Source organism: Xenopus laevis, chromosome 5L (genome assembly GCF_017654675.1).
Source record: "Xenopus laevis strain J_2021 chromosome 5L, Xenopus_laevis_v10.1, whole genome shotgun sequence".
NCBI classification, from domain to species: Eukaryota; Metazoa; Chordata; class Amphibia; order Anura; family Pipidae; genus Xenopus; species Xenopus laevis.
In genome coordinates this window covers 100884994-100903188 of record NC_054379.1, presented here as the reverse complement: position 1 = coordinate 100903188, position 18195 = coordinate 100884994, and the positions used below count along the sequence as shown (strand labels likewise).

General features: G+C 36.9%; 1 protein-coding gene across 1 annotated transcript in view; it reads left to right on the top strand.

Moving 5' to 3' along the window:
- Positions 1–18195, top strand: part of mlip.L (muscular LMNA-interacting protein L homeolog) — a 122105-nt gene that overhangs the window by 41370 nt on the left and 62540 nt on the right. The window contains exons 2-3 of the mRNA XM_041563191.1: positions 5777–5860; positions 16348–16494. Coding sequence (XP_041419125.1) covers positions 5777–5860; positions 16348–16494 — 231 coding nt within the window. The remainder of the gene's footprint in view (positions 1–5776; positions 5861–16347; positions 16495–18195) is intronic.

Here is an 18195-nt window from a genome sequence, read left to right as displayed (position 1 = left end):
TTGCATCTCCGGTGGGCTTCAGGGGGGTGCGACCATGCAGGTAGTGTGGCCATGGATTTTTACTATTGAGTGCTGTTCTTAGGTCTACCAGGGATCTGTTATCTGGATACCTTCCCATTATTCTGCTGATGGGCTGTGGGTGGGGAAGGAAGGCGGTGATATCACTCCATCTTGCAGTGCAGCAGTAAAGAGTGACTGAAGTTTACCAGAGCACAAGTCACATGACCCGGGGCACCTGGGAAACTCACAATATGTCTAGCCCCATGTCAGATTTCAAAATTCAATTTTAAAAAAATCAGTTTGCTCTTTTTAAAAACAGATTTCAATGCAGAAGTCTGCTGGAGCAGCATTATTAACTTATGTGTTTTTAAAAATAAATGTTTTCCCATGACATTTTAAGTTAAAAATATATATTGTCTGTTGTTATCAATGCTGGAGCTTTGTAGCTTATGTTGGTTAATTGCACAGAAGGTGCTACAACATTTTTTCTTAGTCAATATGCAGATGTTTCTAACATTTGGGAGGTACCAGCCATTGCCTTAATCTGCAGTTTATTTTGGGCAAGTCAGTTGCCTGAGTAGACTTAACACACAAAGGAAACCCAGAAAGTAACTTCTCTTCAAGGTGCTAATTTCAGGTCTCCCTTGTGCTGTTCACCATATTCTTTGCACCTTGTGTGAAATTCATCAAAGCAGGTGGAACCAACATGGAAATTGTATAAATGCAAGTGAATATTATTTAAAAGTAAAATATAACCCCTTTTTTGGATATGAATTCATCTGGTTGGGCTATATTTAGAAAAGGGACATCAACACTATATCAGTACCTGATTCAACAGACTGAAAGGAAAGCATGTTACTAGAAAGAACCATTTCTCTGCTCTTGTTTAGGCAGACAGTGTAATGCAACCGTACCCTCACCGTGTTACATTGTCAAGTGGATGGATGGATTCTTGGACTTGAAGGCCCACTGCTTTCTAAAGAGGGTCGTTGACAGATTTTCTGGAAAGTTCAAGTCCCACTATCCATCACTTTACAATAGAACAAGATAAGGAAGGTATCTGTGAGCCTAAGGATGTGGGAAATGGTCCCAGCAGCACAAGCAAGCTATCACATGAGTCTCTATAAAAATACATTTATATTTATTTATAAATAAAGTTTACACAGTGCTTATGCACGTTATATGGGCTTTATATTTGCCCAACTGTATGAGTTCATATCAAAAAGGTGTATTGTCCCTTTAAATGTGCGCAACATTGTGTGTGCTTTTGTGATTAGTATATATTGCTAAAAGGAGAAAGGAGTGACCATATATATATATTTGTTTTCTAAAAGGTGACCGGTGAATACAGCCTGCTGCTGGGAAATTTGACATATATATTTTATCGGCTAGATTTTTACCATTATAAAGAAACACTGAAACGATTGGAAGTCTGAAGAACATTGCCTAAAATGTAAAAAAAAAAATTGCAGTCATTCTTTGCTTTTAGCAACTAGACTGAACTTGAGGAGTCAAGTATCAACTGTAGCCTCAAAGCTCATAATTATGTTGAAGGCAGCTAACAATTCATCAAAAGGTTGACTGAAAGAAGTGATCAAAAGTGGTCAAAGTACATCAAAGATGTCCAACATGGATACAGGCAACAAAACACGTATTACCAGCGTCTGACTGAATTAGCCCTCTACACATTGCACTAAAGGTTTTTTTTCCCTAAAATAAGTGGCTCAGCTGCAGAAACACACTCAAATTAATTTGCTCTTAAAGTTGCAAACACCTGAATCCTTAAGAAATTCCAAACACTTAAATTATAACCCACACTTTCAAACAAAAACCAGAAGCAGACAGTACAAACAACAGCACTGCTCACTTCTATTATAAAATGCTCATCTGGTGCATTATCTTGGGTACAGTTTTCTTACCTAAATGAACAATGAACAAATAGACAATGGGCATTAATAATATAAATACAGAGCATTAATGAATTGATACATAAAGCTTGGCAATAGTCAGTTATGTATCTTGTAATGCGACAGTCATTTGGATTAATAGCCCAGTGATTGGGCCTTATAAAAAATATACATATGTTATTAAATGAGTAATCTTAAAAAAAAATGGCAAATTGGTTTCTTAAAACAATGTATTAAATGATTTATATACATTTTGAAACAATTTTATACCATAGTTATCATTTAACAATTTTTGTGCCCTACATGGGGGCAGATTTACTAAAGGGTGAAGTGGCTAACGCTAGCAACTTTTCATCAGCGTTGCCACCCGCAGGGACATCGCCAATTTACTAACGGGCACAGGTGCCAATTCACTAGTGAAAGAGACTGGCACTAGCGGTAATTTGCACTCTATCGCCAGGTGAGTTTTCGAATAAAACTGGACCTTTAAGATACAGGCAAAAAATGGCACTCGTTAAGGCATATCAATTAAAGAGGTAAGGAAAACGTGGCAGATTTAGCACTAGCTGGAGTTTTATTACTCCTTGGTAGAGAGGACAGTTCCTTTCCCCTTCCTAAACTTACTTACAACTCCCAAGAAGCCATGCATTACCGGGGATGCTTTCTCTTAGGTGGGTCCTTGTGGTAGGATGGAGCAAAAGTTTTCCCCACACACTTACATTGCACACAGATTCAGCATAAACTCAATGTTTTGGTGTTATTCTTACACCTTTTTCAAGACATAGTGCCAGTAACAATACTCACTAATAACTACACAATGTAAATAACAATACTTACTAACAAATAAATATGATATATGTATGGTGGCATTATCCTAAAAGCCTCATTCAGTGGATGATATCATAGGAATAATTGAACAGGCTTGTGACTACACAAAGCATTTAATTTGGGAATGCTTGTTTAAGAAATGCAGAATGGTTGAAGTGGGTAACTAGTTAATTCCTTCAAGAATTATACATAATTACAGCACTTTCACACAATCAGAATGCTATGTACCCCATGTACTCACACTGCTTTTATTCATCGCTTGCAGATCTGCACAGAATTCTATTTCTTTTACAAAGAGGCAATTTATTCCACATTCCACAGCTGTACGATGGTAAATGCTACTGATAATATCAACACAATTAATAAATGCCAGACTCTGTCATTACAGACACGCCTTCCCAAACATAACTATTACAATGAAAATCTTTGCTGTAGCTCCAAATAATTTACTCTAAATTAGTTTTCTGTAAAAGGATAAACTCATCCATTACAACCCCTGCAAAAAATAAAATGAAATAAAACCCCACTGCTTTGTTTCCCTTTGAAGTAAAGGCAATAATTTAGCTTCTGAGTGTCCATACATACACACTGCGTGTCCTTACTGCTACTCAAGTCACTGGAAAGAAAAATGTTTAAATGTCTTATTATTCTGTATAAGAATTATACTGTAGACCAGTAAATGCTATCCGCTCATTGGTTGCAATAAGTTACTAGACTTGTCTATGGACAAGCTTTTGAGGGTTTGTTTGGCTTCCTACTGGACGATTCATTCTTCCTGCAGCTTTAGCTACACACCTGCACCGGAAGAGGTTTGTCATGACCTACACTGACTTATATATAAAGGTATGGGGTGTTTTATCCAAAATGCTTGGGACCTGGGGGTTTTTCATAATTTTTATCACTATAGCTTAAGTCTAGTAAAAACATTTAAACATTAAATAAATCCGTATGTTCCAACCCGGATGCAACTTTGCAATCTGTCTAAATTATTGACAGAATGAGGTTCAATGTTGATAAATACAAGGTTATACACTTTGGTAGAAATAATATAAATGTGAGTTATACACTAAATGGCAGTGTTTAGGGGGTTTCAGTCATTGAAAAGGATCTGGGGATTTCTGTACATAGCAAGTTGTCTTATTCCCGGCAGTGTCATTCTGTGGCTACTAAAGCAAATTAATCTTGCACAAAAAGGGGGCACGAAAACATAATTGTGCCTCTTCATAGAACCCTGGTAAGACCTCATCTTGAGCATGCAGTGCAGTGTTGGGCTCCAGGTCTTAAGAAGGATATAAATGTGCTGAAGAGAGTTCAGAGACATAAAAATAAACTAATAAAAGGAATGGAAGTTTTATACTATGAAGGAAGACTGTCAAGGATGGGGTTGATTTTTGTGGAGTTAAGGTGCCTACAGGGGGACATGATTTCTCTTTACAGTTACATTATAAGACATTATAGACAGATAGCAGGGGTTCTTTTCTCTCTTTGAAAAGATCAAAGAACGAGATGCCACCACTTTAGACTTGAGGAGATAAAGTATTGTTTGAAGAAGTGTAGGTGGTTCTTCAGTGGTGAAGGCAGTAAGGTTGTGATGGCAGATTCTATTAATACTTGGATGATTTCTTAAACAAGCATACTATCCAAGGCACTAGTGATCTTACGATCTACAGTTAGTATATTATAGGTATATGTATATATTTGGGCTGCATGGTGGTTCAGTGGGTAGCACTGTGGCTTCTAAGTTTAATTCAAGTTTGAATGTTCTCCGCCTGTCTATTAGTTTACTCTACACTCCAAATACATAGCGGACAGTTAATTGGCCCTTAATAAAAATAGCCATATTATGTGTCAATGTGATCTTAGATTGTAAGGGTGGGACAGGGACAGATGTGAATGATGTATAATCTTTGTAAAGCTCTTTGGAAATGTGTCAGTGTATAGGTAGGTCTTTTTATGTGAGAAATTTTCAGCCTCAAATAACTATGTAACTATGTACATCTCACCTTGGAACAGCCAGTGAAATGCTGGCTCCGGAATACTCCATGTCAGTTCTTTTTATAAGAAACCAAATTAATTTGCTTTATGTGAGCACATTTCAGTTGGTTTTTGCAATTATTTTCGAAATTTATTAAACCCTGAGGATGCAAAAGTCCGAATCAGAAAATCCGGCATCTCAGACCTGTCGAGGTTGGAGAAGTCCCAGTGATTTTTTGATATGCACTGGGTTTCGTGCAATACCCCGAAGTTTTCAGAGTTCTCGGGTAAAAAATCCAAAAAAATCATGAAAATTGTATGAAAAATCCGAAAAAAATGTGAAAATCTGTTTTTTTTTTCTACAAAGCAAATTTTCGGGAAAATGTAATAATAAATAAGCGTAAAAAACCTGAGTGGATTTGATCAGAGTTTGTAGCAGAAAATATTGAGATAAATTTGGATTTTGATAAATAACCTCCCTAAATGTCCATTAGGAGTTGTGCGAACACCTGATAAGAAATCCACTACAAGGTGCACAGAGGGTGTAGACCAGCCCTGTCCTGCCCCTTGCCATAGGGCAGACAGTGCACACTGCCTAGACGCTTGTAAAGGAGACCTTAAGTAGCTAAACAGAACAGCACATTTAGACATTGTGTTTAACTGTTTATAATAATCTTTACTTGGCAATAATTAGCAAGATATTGCATAATCAAGAAATATGAACTGTAAGATGAAAATATATACAAAGATGTGCACAAACACCATGACCCACATGCACAAAGACTAGCATGTAAAGAGGTAACAACTCAAAGAGCGAAATATGCAATATCATACAAAGCAATGCCAGGTGACTACCACTCTTAACTTAAAAAGGCTGAGTATTGGTACAAAGGTTTAATCTCTACAGTTTCACGTTAAATCTTGCTGTTAACAAAGAACACATGAAACTATGATTCCAAGCAACATTCCATACATTTGTTGAAACCCACTCAAACCTACTCACTGAGGAGAGGGCCAAAGGCAGTCCGATTCTAAGAAATGCTTCATGTTTCATGTTTGCTTTCCAGGTACTCAGCAAAAACTCTGAGAAGAAAGAAGTTTGGACTGATGGAACCAAACACACTGACTCTCTAAACATTCAAAGAAAACAGGTGAGTGGTATTAATAATGCTTAAAGTTGATGTACATCTGTTGGCAAGATTTTTTTTATGAGGATTGGATCATTTCATATGGTCAGTTTGTGCTTCATTGGTTTTATTAAGGCTTCTACCAGTTGCTTTATTATTTCTGGCCACATTTTAATACACAGCAAAGTAAATACATATTTTCCTGATGCTTAAAGTCCTCTATTGTATTGTCTCTTATGATTTTATATATTCTTAATTAAGAAAAACAAAAAGGTTTTGCATATGCAGTTAAATAGTACAGGCTCATTCTGGTTCAGTATACAAATGAAAGATGCCGTAGATGCTGCATTTATTATGACCCCAGTTAGAAGTGCAAGACCTCCAAGGGACAAAAGTGTTCACCATGTCATTTACATTACCCAAATAAACCATAGTTGAAAGCTTGTATGTTGTTCAGTCCAACTATGCACATGATCCCAATCACTGGTTCTAAATAAAAGTAAGAGGCAACTATAAGAAATGTATTTTAGCAGACTTAAGGCATGGTGATCCACATTATGGAAATATTTCGTATCTGCAAACACCCAGGTCTCGAGCATTCTGGATAATAGATCCCATACCTGTATAATGTAATACAATTATTTGGATATAATATAAGTCCAAAATTACACCATTAAAAAGTACCTCCATCATCCTATGTGTTTACTGTAAATTTTAAAAAAAAAATTGATTGCACTGGAAAGTTGACTAAAATGTAAATATTTTATTACAACAGTTGATGCATTTGGTGAACATTACTCCAGTAGTATTAGGTAACATAACTTAAAGTTATTAGGGACCATGTCATTGTATTGCACAATGCATTAGTACTGATATGGGACCTGTTGTCCAGAATACTCGGGACCTGGGGTTTTCCAGATAATGGATCTTTCCGTAATTTGGATCTTCATACCTTAAGGCTGCTAGAAAATAATGGAAACATGAAATAAACCCAATAGGCTGGTTTTGCTTCCAGTAAGGATTAATTATATCTCAGTTGGAATCAAGTACAAGGTACAGTTTTATTACTACAGAGAAAAAGGCAATCATTTTAAAAAATTTGGATTATTTGGATAAAATAAAGTCTATGAGATGTGGCCTTTCTGTAATTCGGAACTTTCAGGATAATGGGTGTCCGGATAATGGATTCTATACCTGTAAAGGTTTTATTCTAAAGAGGCAGAAACCTGTTAATAACGTCATTGTTAATAATGTCAAAAAGAAAGATTACCAAGAACTAATGGATGATAAATGAAAAGATAACTTTTGTGGCTAAAATAATTTAAGGCCCAGGCCCAAGTCCAGTTATAGGGTTGTCGTTGCTCTGCGTACCTACAGTATACATAAGATTCATTGGTTTTAGTATTCTGCACCTTTTGTAGCACTTTTATTTCTCAGAACAAAGAAACATCTAACACAAACCCTTTGTGGTAATTCTTTAATTGAACAAACTCCTTAGCCTATCATTAACAACATCTGCATTTTTTATATTCTAAATAAGGTCGCCGCTGTACAACTTGTAATCTTTGAAACAATGAAAGATTAATGGAGCTTTAGAGTTCCAACTGGTTGTGTACAATAATTACATTTTAATACAGTATCTCTAAACATAATCCAGTAAAAGCAAAAATGTAATATATTCATACGTTTTGTGTGGGACGTCAGGGCTCGGCTCTATCCCACTGACTTTCTTTCATTTTCATTTTCATTTTATAATCTTTTTTTTGGTGTGTGCAAAACTCTGTGTGCTTGGGGTGTAATCAATAACCACAGCTAACCTCCATTCTTCATTCACTGAAGTGGTATCCTTTTGTGTTTTGTACCTAGAGAAAATGATTTCAAAAAGGTAACATATCAAAGTGAATCTTAGCTTTTTGTTATAGTAAATCTCTTTGAAGATGATATGTCAAGAGATATGCCTTTGAAGATTTAATAAATAAAGGTTGTTTGAAATTGAGCACAGACCAAAAAAATTATAAATGTGCAAGGAGACTCTATTTGTCACATGCAGCTTTAGACCAATAAATGAAGTTTCATGCATGCAACTACATTACATTAATAGCGCCTTTTATGATGATTTCTGTGTTAAATGGAAACTATGTATTGAAAAAAATTCTTTCTATTTTCATCTATTTTTTTTAATTAATAACAATTGAATGTATAATTATTTTCCTATTGTAGAGATTGTTCTTACTTTTATAAAGATGTTAGAGGGGCTTTCATGTAGAGATTAATATTCTGAGACAATTTGCAGATGGTCTTCATATTCTGTTTTCAGTGTTTCTTTTAATTATTTATCTTTTGGTTCAGCAGCTCTCCAGGAGTTTTAGCAGGTATCTGATTACTCGGGTCCAAATTACCCTAGCGACCATAGCAAATAGGAGAGGGGCCGAAGAGAACAATATGTAATAAAAAGTAGCAATAACAATACCATTGCAGCCTCACATAGCAATAATTTTTAACTGCTGGGGTCAGTGACCCCCTGGAAAGCTGGAAAGAGGAAGAAGAGGAAGAACAAATCATTAAAACTGTGAAAAATAAAAAATGAAGACCAATTGAAAAGTTTCTAAGAATTTGTAATTCTATATCACATTAAGGGGTCTATTAATTATGCTGCGTAAATGAAATTGCTGAAAAAACAGTGTAAAAAGCTGTGTAAAATAAATGACGAATTTATCAAGGTGTGTTTTATTTCACGTCATGTGAACCCCAGATATTCTAGCGTTATTTTACATTGCTTCAGACTTTTGTAAGCAAGTTCTGGTGGAAGTCGCTCAAAGAAAAAGCAGGTGAAAAAATTATGCAATTTTTGCGATGTCTGGCGATGTGTGGGGACTTAATTCACCATTTTTTTACACAACATAATAAATATTCCCCTAAATGTTAACTTTATAGAGAACTAAACCCCCCCAATATGAAAAGCCCCTACCTTCTTCTCGAGATAGTCCCCCCACCCTGCTTCTCCCCCGCATTGTTCATTACCACTGAAAGTGTGCTCACATATCGGTCAGAGTAAAAGCAGCAGAGCTCATGGGCACCATCTTCCATATCTTCATCTGTAAGAAGCACCGTATTGGCAGATGCGCAGTTGACACAGTATTCCTGCTTGTAGCAACTGTGCATGCACCAAAAGTGCTGTGAATTGCCTACAGCAAAGGAAGAGGACCTTAAGAAGATCCAGAAGATGGCGCCCATGAGCTCCGCTGCACTTACTCTGCACCGATATGTGGTATTCAGAGCAAATGCGTATGGGGTTCAAAATCACATTTAGTAAACACTTGCATCTAGGGCCTTGTTGCATTTTGCAGATGAAAGGCATTAAAAAAATAACAGCAGTTGGAGAGTACAGCTCTGCTGTTGCTCCCTAACTTGTGATACTGCCTGCCCCTTATAAACACACTCTGCTAAGACCTACAACCATGTTGCAAAGTGCAGTACTTAGTACCTAGCAGCACACTTTGTAAATTAGGCTTCTGGTGTCCCCATTGCCCTATCCAAGTTTCACATTATTTAACATTCCTTTTGCCTGGCATTATCAAGGACATCTGAAATTCCTGAATATTTATTTGGTCTTTATGATCTAGAGGTTTGACCTGTGTTGTGATTTGTGTTTTGTGGGGAGACTCTGTGTAAAGATGTAAAGTTGGAAGGAAAGAGTGTAAATTGGAAAAGCCAACGCCATAACCTGATTTATTAGATTTATTTCAATAAAGTGAACTGTGCAGGTTCATTTGTATTTACCACACTCCTCCTACCTAGAATGCAACCTTTAATGGAGAACCTTCAATCCCCCTTGTCTAAGTTCCCATATGACAATATGTTATAATTGCTCTGATCTGACTAGGAAAAACCTTCAAAATGCCATCACCACTGGCAGCCCTTCTCAGAATCAGAATGCTTAGGAAACTCTTACATCTGTAGCAACATTCTTCACCGATACTGCACTTATTTCACATTTACATCTGATGTGCCAATAACATTTCATATACAATAGGCTGATACTTTTGGCCCTTTGATGGCAGCAGATCAAATAATCGAGTGCCTTTTGTGTAATTATATCAATGATAAAAAATAATGATATGCATAGGTCATTTCCTGCATCAAATGTATAAGCTGCTATGAAATACAAATGTTAAAATCGTTAGCTTAGAAGAGATCTTCCAGCTTGTAGCACTTTGATCAATAATTTTGTAAAAGCATACAGTTGCAATTATTTGAATAACTTATAAAACACTCTAGAAAAAGTGAGGAAAAAATGATATACTGAACCTTGCTGCAGTTCATATTTTCATGTTTCTAGGCAATTTAAAATCAACTTCTCTACTTCATAGGCAATTAACTTGTTGCTGGCTTATTGACCCTGAATAACATGCCCTACATTACTTATGTGCTCAAGAACCTATTTTGATGGCATTGGCACCTTGGCTTACTCAAAGTCTGCTTGTATATTAGATATTATATTATTGTGTTTTGGAAGTATAATAGCCTATTAATCATTAATGATCATCCAGCCCAATGTTTTGTGGGAAGGATTCTATGGGAGCTCATAGGAAACCCTTCCTCTCCAGCTGTTCACAGAGGGATTTTTACTACCATGGTTAATAATGATTTTCTTTGGTTTTTATCTCTAAGTGGTCTCAGATTATTTATTTTACATGGTATTATTCACATATGCTATTCAAAACAAGCACCTTAATTTAGATGGAATGAAATCTATTTATGAAAATTACCCACAAAATGCAATAAAATGCATTAATGGAAGCAAAAGGTAGAATAAGAATAAACGTTTGCATTTCACAATGCAATAATGTTCATTGCATAGATTATTACATTGCAAAATTTCTGTGTTACTCACTCTTAGGGGCCCATTCACTAAGTTCGAGTGAAGGAATAGAGGAAAAATAGTTTGATTTTCTAATGGTTTTTTTGACTACTTCGACCATCGAATTGGCTACTTCGACCTTTGACTACGACCTTTGACTACGACCTTTGACTAAAAATCGTTCGACTTTTCGACCATTCGATAGTCTAAGTACTTTCTCTTTAAGAAAAAACTTTGACCCCCTAGTTCGCCACCTAAAAGCTACCGAAGTCAATGTTAGCCTATGGGGAAGGTCCCCATAGGCTTTCCAATTTTTTTCTGATCGAAGGATAATCCTTCGATTGATGGATTAAAATCCTTCGAAACGTTCGATTCGAAAGGATTTAATTGTTCGAATTGTGCAAAATCGTTCGAATTGTGCAAAATCCTTCGACTTCGATATTCGAAGTCGAAGTATTTTAATTCACCAGACGAATATCGAGGATTAATTAACCCTCGATATTCGACCCTAAATACATCTGCCCCTTAAGATTGAAAGGGGTGTATGAACTGATTTCTCATTAAGACATTTTATTACATTCCCTACGCACTGTTGCAAATCTCACAATATTTTTATGGCTGATGATTGGGCCACAAGGTGGTTGCAAAATATATTTTAAAGGGATTCTGTCACAGGAAAGCATGCTTATTACAAAATGCATTACCATATATACTCGAGTATAAGCCGGGTTTTTCAGCATCCAAAATGTGCTGAAAAAGTCTACCTCAGCTTATACGTGGGTCAGCGGGCAGTAGCTGAGTTTGCAGTCACTTTTAATCATTCCTATACCAACAGAGAGACTGCGATATCACACAGTGCCCTCTGTTGGTTATATGAAAGAATAACAGTGCGCCCTCTGTTGGTTATATGAAAGAATAACAGTGACTGCAATATCACACAGCGCCATCTGTTGGTTATATGAAAGAATAAGTGACTGCAATATCACACAGCGCCATCTGTTGGTTATATGAAAGATTAACAGTGACTGCAATATCACACATCGCCCTCTGTTGGTTATACGAAAGATTAACAGTGATGGCAATATCACACAGCACCCTCTGCACATGGTAGTGGGACAGTGGGACAATGCACACAGTAATCCGTTTGGCAATTCTCTGGCACCATCAACTTTGCAAAGAAGTCCGGTTGATCGCTGGGGGGGTCTCTTTGGCGGAATGTGAGTGGCTGGGAGACAGGGCTGTAGTTGTGTCTAGGCTTATACTAGAGTCAATACGTTTTCCCAGTTTTCGTAGGTAAAATTAGGTCCCTCGGCATATACTCGGATCAGTTTATACGCGAGTATATACGGTTGTTAACAGTGCTCTTCCAGCAGAATCCTGCATTCAAATATGTTTTTTCAAAAGAGTAAAAAGATTGCTTCATATTTAAACTTGACATGGGGCTAGAAATGTTCTTAGTTTCTCAGGTGCCCTCAGTCATGCGAGTTATGCACTGATAAACTACACTCGCTCTTTATTATTGCGCTGCAAGTTGGAGTGATATCACTACCTCCCTTTCCCCCATAGCAACCTTTGAACAGAACAACATGTAGGTAAACAGATAATAGATCCCGACATCTGCATTGCTAAAATTCTCCCATGCCCTAGTGGTAGATATGAGAATAGCATTCAATAGTAAAACACCCCATCCCAACAAGTTACATTGAGAAGGAGAAACAGCTTATCTGAGAGCAGTTCCATTTTTAAGTGTTAGCTGTTTCTGAAAGCACAGGATCTTTTATAATAAAGTGATTTCACCTTTTACAGTTACACAGAGTGTGCGGGTGGTGTGGTTCTTAATTCTATATCAATGTACTACACTATGCTGTATACACTTTTTATGTCATGCGCTTCCTTGTAGTTTAATTAACATTTCCATGCTTTCTGGGACTTCTGTACAGAGTGGAAGATAAAGGAAGCTGCATTTTACCGAGTTTCAAAACTTAAACACAGAGGATCACATAAATCTCTGAATCTTCTCTGATTGATATTTAGAAATAAGGTGTGACATAGCCAAACCTAGCAGCCTCTGACCCTACTGCACTACTCTGCTGGTCAGGGCCGGAACTAGGGGTAGGCAGAGTAGGCACGTGCCTAGGGCGCAAAGCTGAGGGGGTGCCAGGCACGTACCTGCTCTGTCGCCTACCCCGTGTCCGGTCCCGTCTCTCCTCGTCTGGCACTGGCGTAAATGCGCTTCTGCGCATTTCGCGCATGCGCACTGGAGCGCACTTTTGCTCATGCGCAGTCCAGCGCGCACAGAGCCGGCGCCTTGGCCCGCCAGGCTTCCTAGGGTGCCTGGCCGGGTTGGCCCGGCTCTGCTGCTGGTACAGGGGGGCCAGGTGACTTTTAGTTGTAGGTACCAATGTGTTTGGGGTTGGGGGCCTCTGCAGGGAGCCTTTTGGTTTAAAATACACAATGTGGGTTTTATTCACCTTTGAACCCTGGCAGCCAGACAGCAGTTGAAATTCCAAGCCAGTAAATTGTAGAATAATAAAATGTAAATATTAATAAAATAAACACAAAAACAAAAATGAAGAGGGATTGAAAACTGTTTAATACACTGCTGTCTATTTATAGGAATATTTGGGACCTTGGGTCCTAAGCGATCCTTGAGTAATTTACATCCCCATACTTAATGTCTGCTAAAAATCACTTAAACATTAAATAAACCCAATTGGATTGTTAAACCTCCAATAAGAATTAATTATATTTTAGTTGGGATTAAGTACAATGTATTGTTTTATTATTACAGAGATAAAGGAAATCATTTTTAAAAATTTGGATACTTTTAAATTGGAGTCTTTGGGAGATAGCCTTTCTGTAATACAGAACTTTACAGATAATGGATCCCATACCTGTAAAAATTCATTTAAAGTGAGCTACCCCTTTAACAAAACAGTGTGGTAAACAAACTGGAGCCTCAGATGGGTCCTTCTATTAATTGTAATAGGACAAGCCAGAAAAAAAGTCAAATCAGTGTATACTTTATACAGTATGTCTTTGTAAACCTGTGTAGGTGTTATCTGTAATAATGCCTCTGACAGTAACTGCAGTTATTATAATAGAATAAAAGAATAAAAGAATAAGTAAAATCCGGTTTGACTTGTTGTTTTGCATATTTTTCTCTCTGATTTAACAAGAAGGTAAATTGTAAGAGACAGCAAAGGATGAGAAAAACAAAACTACTATGGGTTATTATTGGTGCTGGCAATCACTAACAAACACCCCTCGGATTTTATAGCTAATATCAGTAAATATGATGATTAGAAAGTCCTCTATCCCTTTTGCAATTTATTCCTTTGCTACTTTGTCATATGAATGAGAGGTTACCAACAGAACACCTGCACTGAGATGCTAGCATGTTATAATTAGATGTTTACTCAATCCTATTGTCAAAAGAGCAAACAAAATGCTAAATGGCTATCCATAGCTTAATATATGTATATTACTATATATGTTGTGTGACATTTGTAAGCAATTAACTGAGCATTAGTCAGCTAAGAGAGGAAAGAGAGTAGACACTAGAATAAAAAGGTGACACATTGCCAGCTTGTTAACTGTGTTTCCAACTGGCACTGTAACAGCTATTGAAAGGAAGAATGACAGGAAAAAAACTAAATAAACTGTCCCCATTTTGTGTAAAACATTCAGTATGGATCATTACTTTAGTTTATATGCGTGATGGAAATGTAACATTTTTTGTTTGACGTTTTAGGTAACAAAGTATGTGCTGCTTCTGTTCTTACTAGTGCTGAATTTCTTACACAATGCTGTAATTACGTGATCATAGTGCCAGTGTCAACCCCTATGTAATCATGTAGAAAAGTGAAGCGAACAGCTCAATGGATAACTTAATGGGCAGCAAAACTGTAAAGTTGAATGTTAAGGGGGTGGAATGACTCTAGCCACTTTTAGTTCTGCCAATGACCTCCTTTAGACATCAGCGGCCAATGATTAGGCAGATTGTCAGTTCTGAGGTGCCAGCTGGGATAAAATGGATATGCCATTGGCCACTCAGAAACCTAGGAACCATTAAATAAATGGTGAGTTCAGTAAAGAAGAAAAATCTATAGGATGTGCGTATACAGTAGCTCAACTTCTGCCAATTTCCATAGTACTGTTCCATTTCTATAGATTTCTACCAAATCTCTACAACAGTGGCAGGGCATCAGCTTTTATTTTTTACTAACACAATGTCAGTTTTGAATCCATTACTTTATAATCATGAATGCTACTGAGACAGCGTGGAAGAAAAATTTGTATTTTGCAATTAATTCCTTTGAATATTAAGCTTTTATGCTTCAGACAAGTGATTAGGTAGGAAGATGGTGGAGCTCATCGAACAGAAGCACTGGAAACTGAATACTTAAAGTTTTCCTCTGAATAAAAGGAGATCCAGGGATGGAAAGTGATTATAGCTCAACTGTAGCAATAACGCACCAGCTGATCCATGGTCACACTGAAGAGGTCTATTAAGAATCATATACTGTATGTGAGCTCTCCATAAAAATGTAGAGGTCATTAAAAGAGAACTTAAGCTTAAAGGGATTCTGTCATGATTTTTATGATGTTGTCTTTATTTCTAAATTACACTGTTTACGCTGCAAACCATTCCCTCTACAATATAAAATTTCATTCCTGAACCAGCAAGTGTATATTTTTTAGTTGTAATATTGGTGTGTAGGCAGCCATCTAATTTTGCCTGGTCATGTGCTTTCAGAAAGAGCCAGCACTTGGATGGAACTGCTTTCTGGCCGGCTGTTGTTTCTCCTACTCAATGTAACTGAATGTGTCGCAGTTGGACCTGGATTTTACTACAGAGTTAGATCTACCAGGCAGCTGTTATCTTTTGTCAGGGAGCTGCTATCTGTTTACCTTCCCATTGTTAGGCTGCGTGGGTGAGGAAGGAAGGGGGTGATATCACTCCAATTTGCAGTACAGCAGTAAAGAGTGACTGAAGTTTATCAGAGCAATATGTCTAGCTCCATGTCAGATTTCAAAATTAAATAAAATTAAATCTATTTGCTCTTTTGAGAAACTGATTTCGGTGCAGAAGTCTGCCGGAGCAGCACTATTAACTGATGTGTTTTTTCTAAAAAAAAAAATTTTTCACATGACAGTATCCCTTTAACTAAATAAGGGTGAATGGTTGTACTTTACGTTTTAAGCTACTTTACCAGCCGAAGTCAACCACATCCTATAAGCAGTAAAGATATGTGCCTCCCCAAATGCTGATTCACTGCACATGCTCTGTTATTGCTCTTAGGGGGCATCTCACAATAAACTGTATATATAATATAAATGTTACACTACAAGGCTGATTAGTAACCGATTCAGATTATTGTTACATGGCATTAAATGTTGGCATTTCTAGCCATATTCATTGTTAGGGTTTAGTTCTCCTTTAAGAACAATTTGTATAACAATTCTTATTGCCAATCTTTAACATTTAACAGATGATCTCCATTTTTAGGAATTATGCGCTGCATCACATTATTGCCTTCCTGCAAAAACCAAGATAAAAACTTTACTTAAGATTGGCAAAATGAATAACCTTTATATAATTATGATACTGGAACATAACCCACTATTCCTTTTTATTCTCTTCAAGATTTCATCGAATGCACCTGGAACACAGATTCTGAATTTTACCTTTATCCCAACCCTCGGCACACTTCCCTCCCAAGTACTAGTTGGAAAGGACCATAATTACAAGCTGAAAGTTGTCAGCTGTAGAAGAGAGGAAATGTCAGCAAAGGTAACCTAAAAATAATGGTTTAATCCAAAAAAATGAAAGAAATTAGCATTTACTGCTTAGCCTTTTATGATAGTGTCATTACAGTCCATTTAATGCTGCATACTAATACTATAAATATAGTGTACGGTACAACATGACTATATTAAGAAACATTTCTTATTTTTCCAGAAATCTAAAGTTTATTCATGGTATATACTTAAGTTATGTAACATATTTCTATAAAAATATTTTCAGAATATTGGGGAAATGTAAATGTGAGTTCCTTTAATATGTATTTCTGGCATTTATACTGACATTTTACAGTAGTCCTTATCATAACTATGTGCACTAATACACTATAAATGTGGAAACTTCATACATTTTTACTTGTATTGTCATAAAAAATATTTAATTGCATTAAAATATTAATTATGGTACTGTATCTATATTATAAAGGCAAGTTAAATTGAAATGAGCAATTAAACAACAACAGTTCTCAGAAGTAGAAACCTTTAAAGAATGAATAGATTTATAAATGGTTTACTAAGATGGCATGCAATTTTCTCTGATATCATTTTCAAAGTAATATACAAACTAAAGTGCTAGATTCAGCTATCAGTACAAGTACAGGATCTGTTATTTGGAGCATATATCTCTAATTGTTTTTAATCATCCCCTTTTTATCTAATAAAACAATACCTTGGATGTGATGGTAACTAAGCCATGCAAATTCATATTGATGGTAAAATAAATATATTGGGTTTAATAATGTTTATATTTTTCAAGTAGTAGTTAGTTTAGTAATGGTGATCCAAATTTTCCAAGCAAAAAAATTCTCTAATTTCTTATTTCCATTTTTTCTGTAATAATGAGATTGCTACCTTGTACTTGATAACTAAGATACACAAATTCATACTGTTTGCAATAAAATCCTGCAGGGTTTATTTAACGTTTAAATGTTTTTTCGGCATACTTAAGGTACTGTGATCTACATCACAGGAAATTGGGGGATACCTCTGCAAGGGTTTTTGGTTAAATGCTATTGTTTGGTGATAAAGTATTTTAACGATTTTCACGCTGATTTGCAGTGCTTGAATTGGGAACAAAAAGGTGAAGGGGTGGCATGGATGGTGTGTGTGTAGCCCCGCCCACAGATCGAAAGCCACGGCAGCGGAAACTTTTCTAGAGGCCACGCCCACTTTTTTGGATACGCCCCCCACTAAACCAGGATGGAACAGTGCCAATTTGATGTATAAATACCACCAGAACCCATAGCAGGATGGCAATTTCATGTATAAATGGATGCAGCCTGTCGGGAATTATACTCACACATCGTAAAAATCTGTAGTCACTCCTCCCTCCTGACCGTATATCATCATGTCTGTCCTTGTCACAAATCAAGTTGTGATCTCAGCTCCTTCGCAAAAGTTCTGTGCTCGCACTTCATTCATTGTACTTTTCCTTCTCCTCCCTCCAACTTCTGTTCTCTGTCCTCCTTCTTTACCCCTCCACAGTGAGGTACCTATGCACCTGCAGGCCCGGGTGCAGGATGTGTCCCCACCAGACCCCCTCTCCAAATGTGTGCACAGTGCATCGCGGGCTTGCACGTCAAAAAATCTCCCTGCCCAAGGGCGTTTCTAGACCTAAAGCTGTCTGATTCGGACTTCTCTATGCCGCCCCACATTTACCTTTATGGGTGGTGCATCGCTAGCGCCGAGTGAA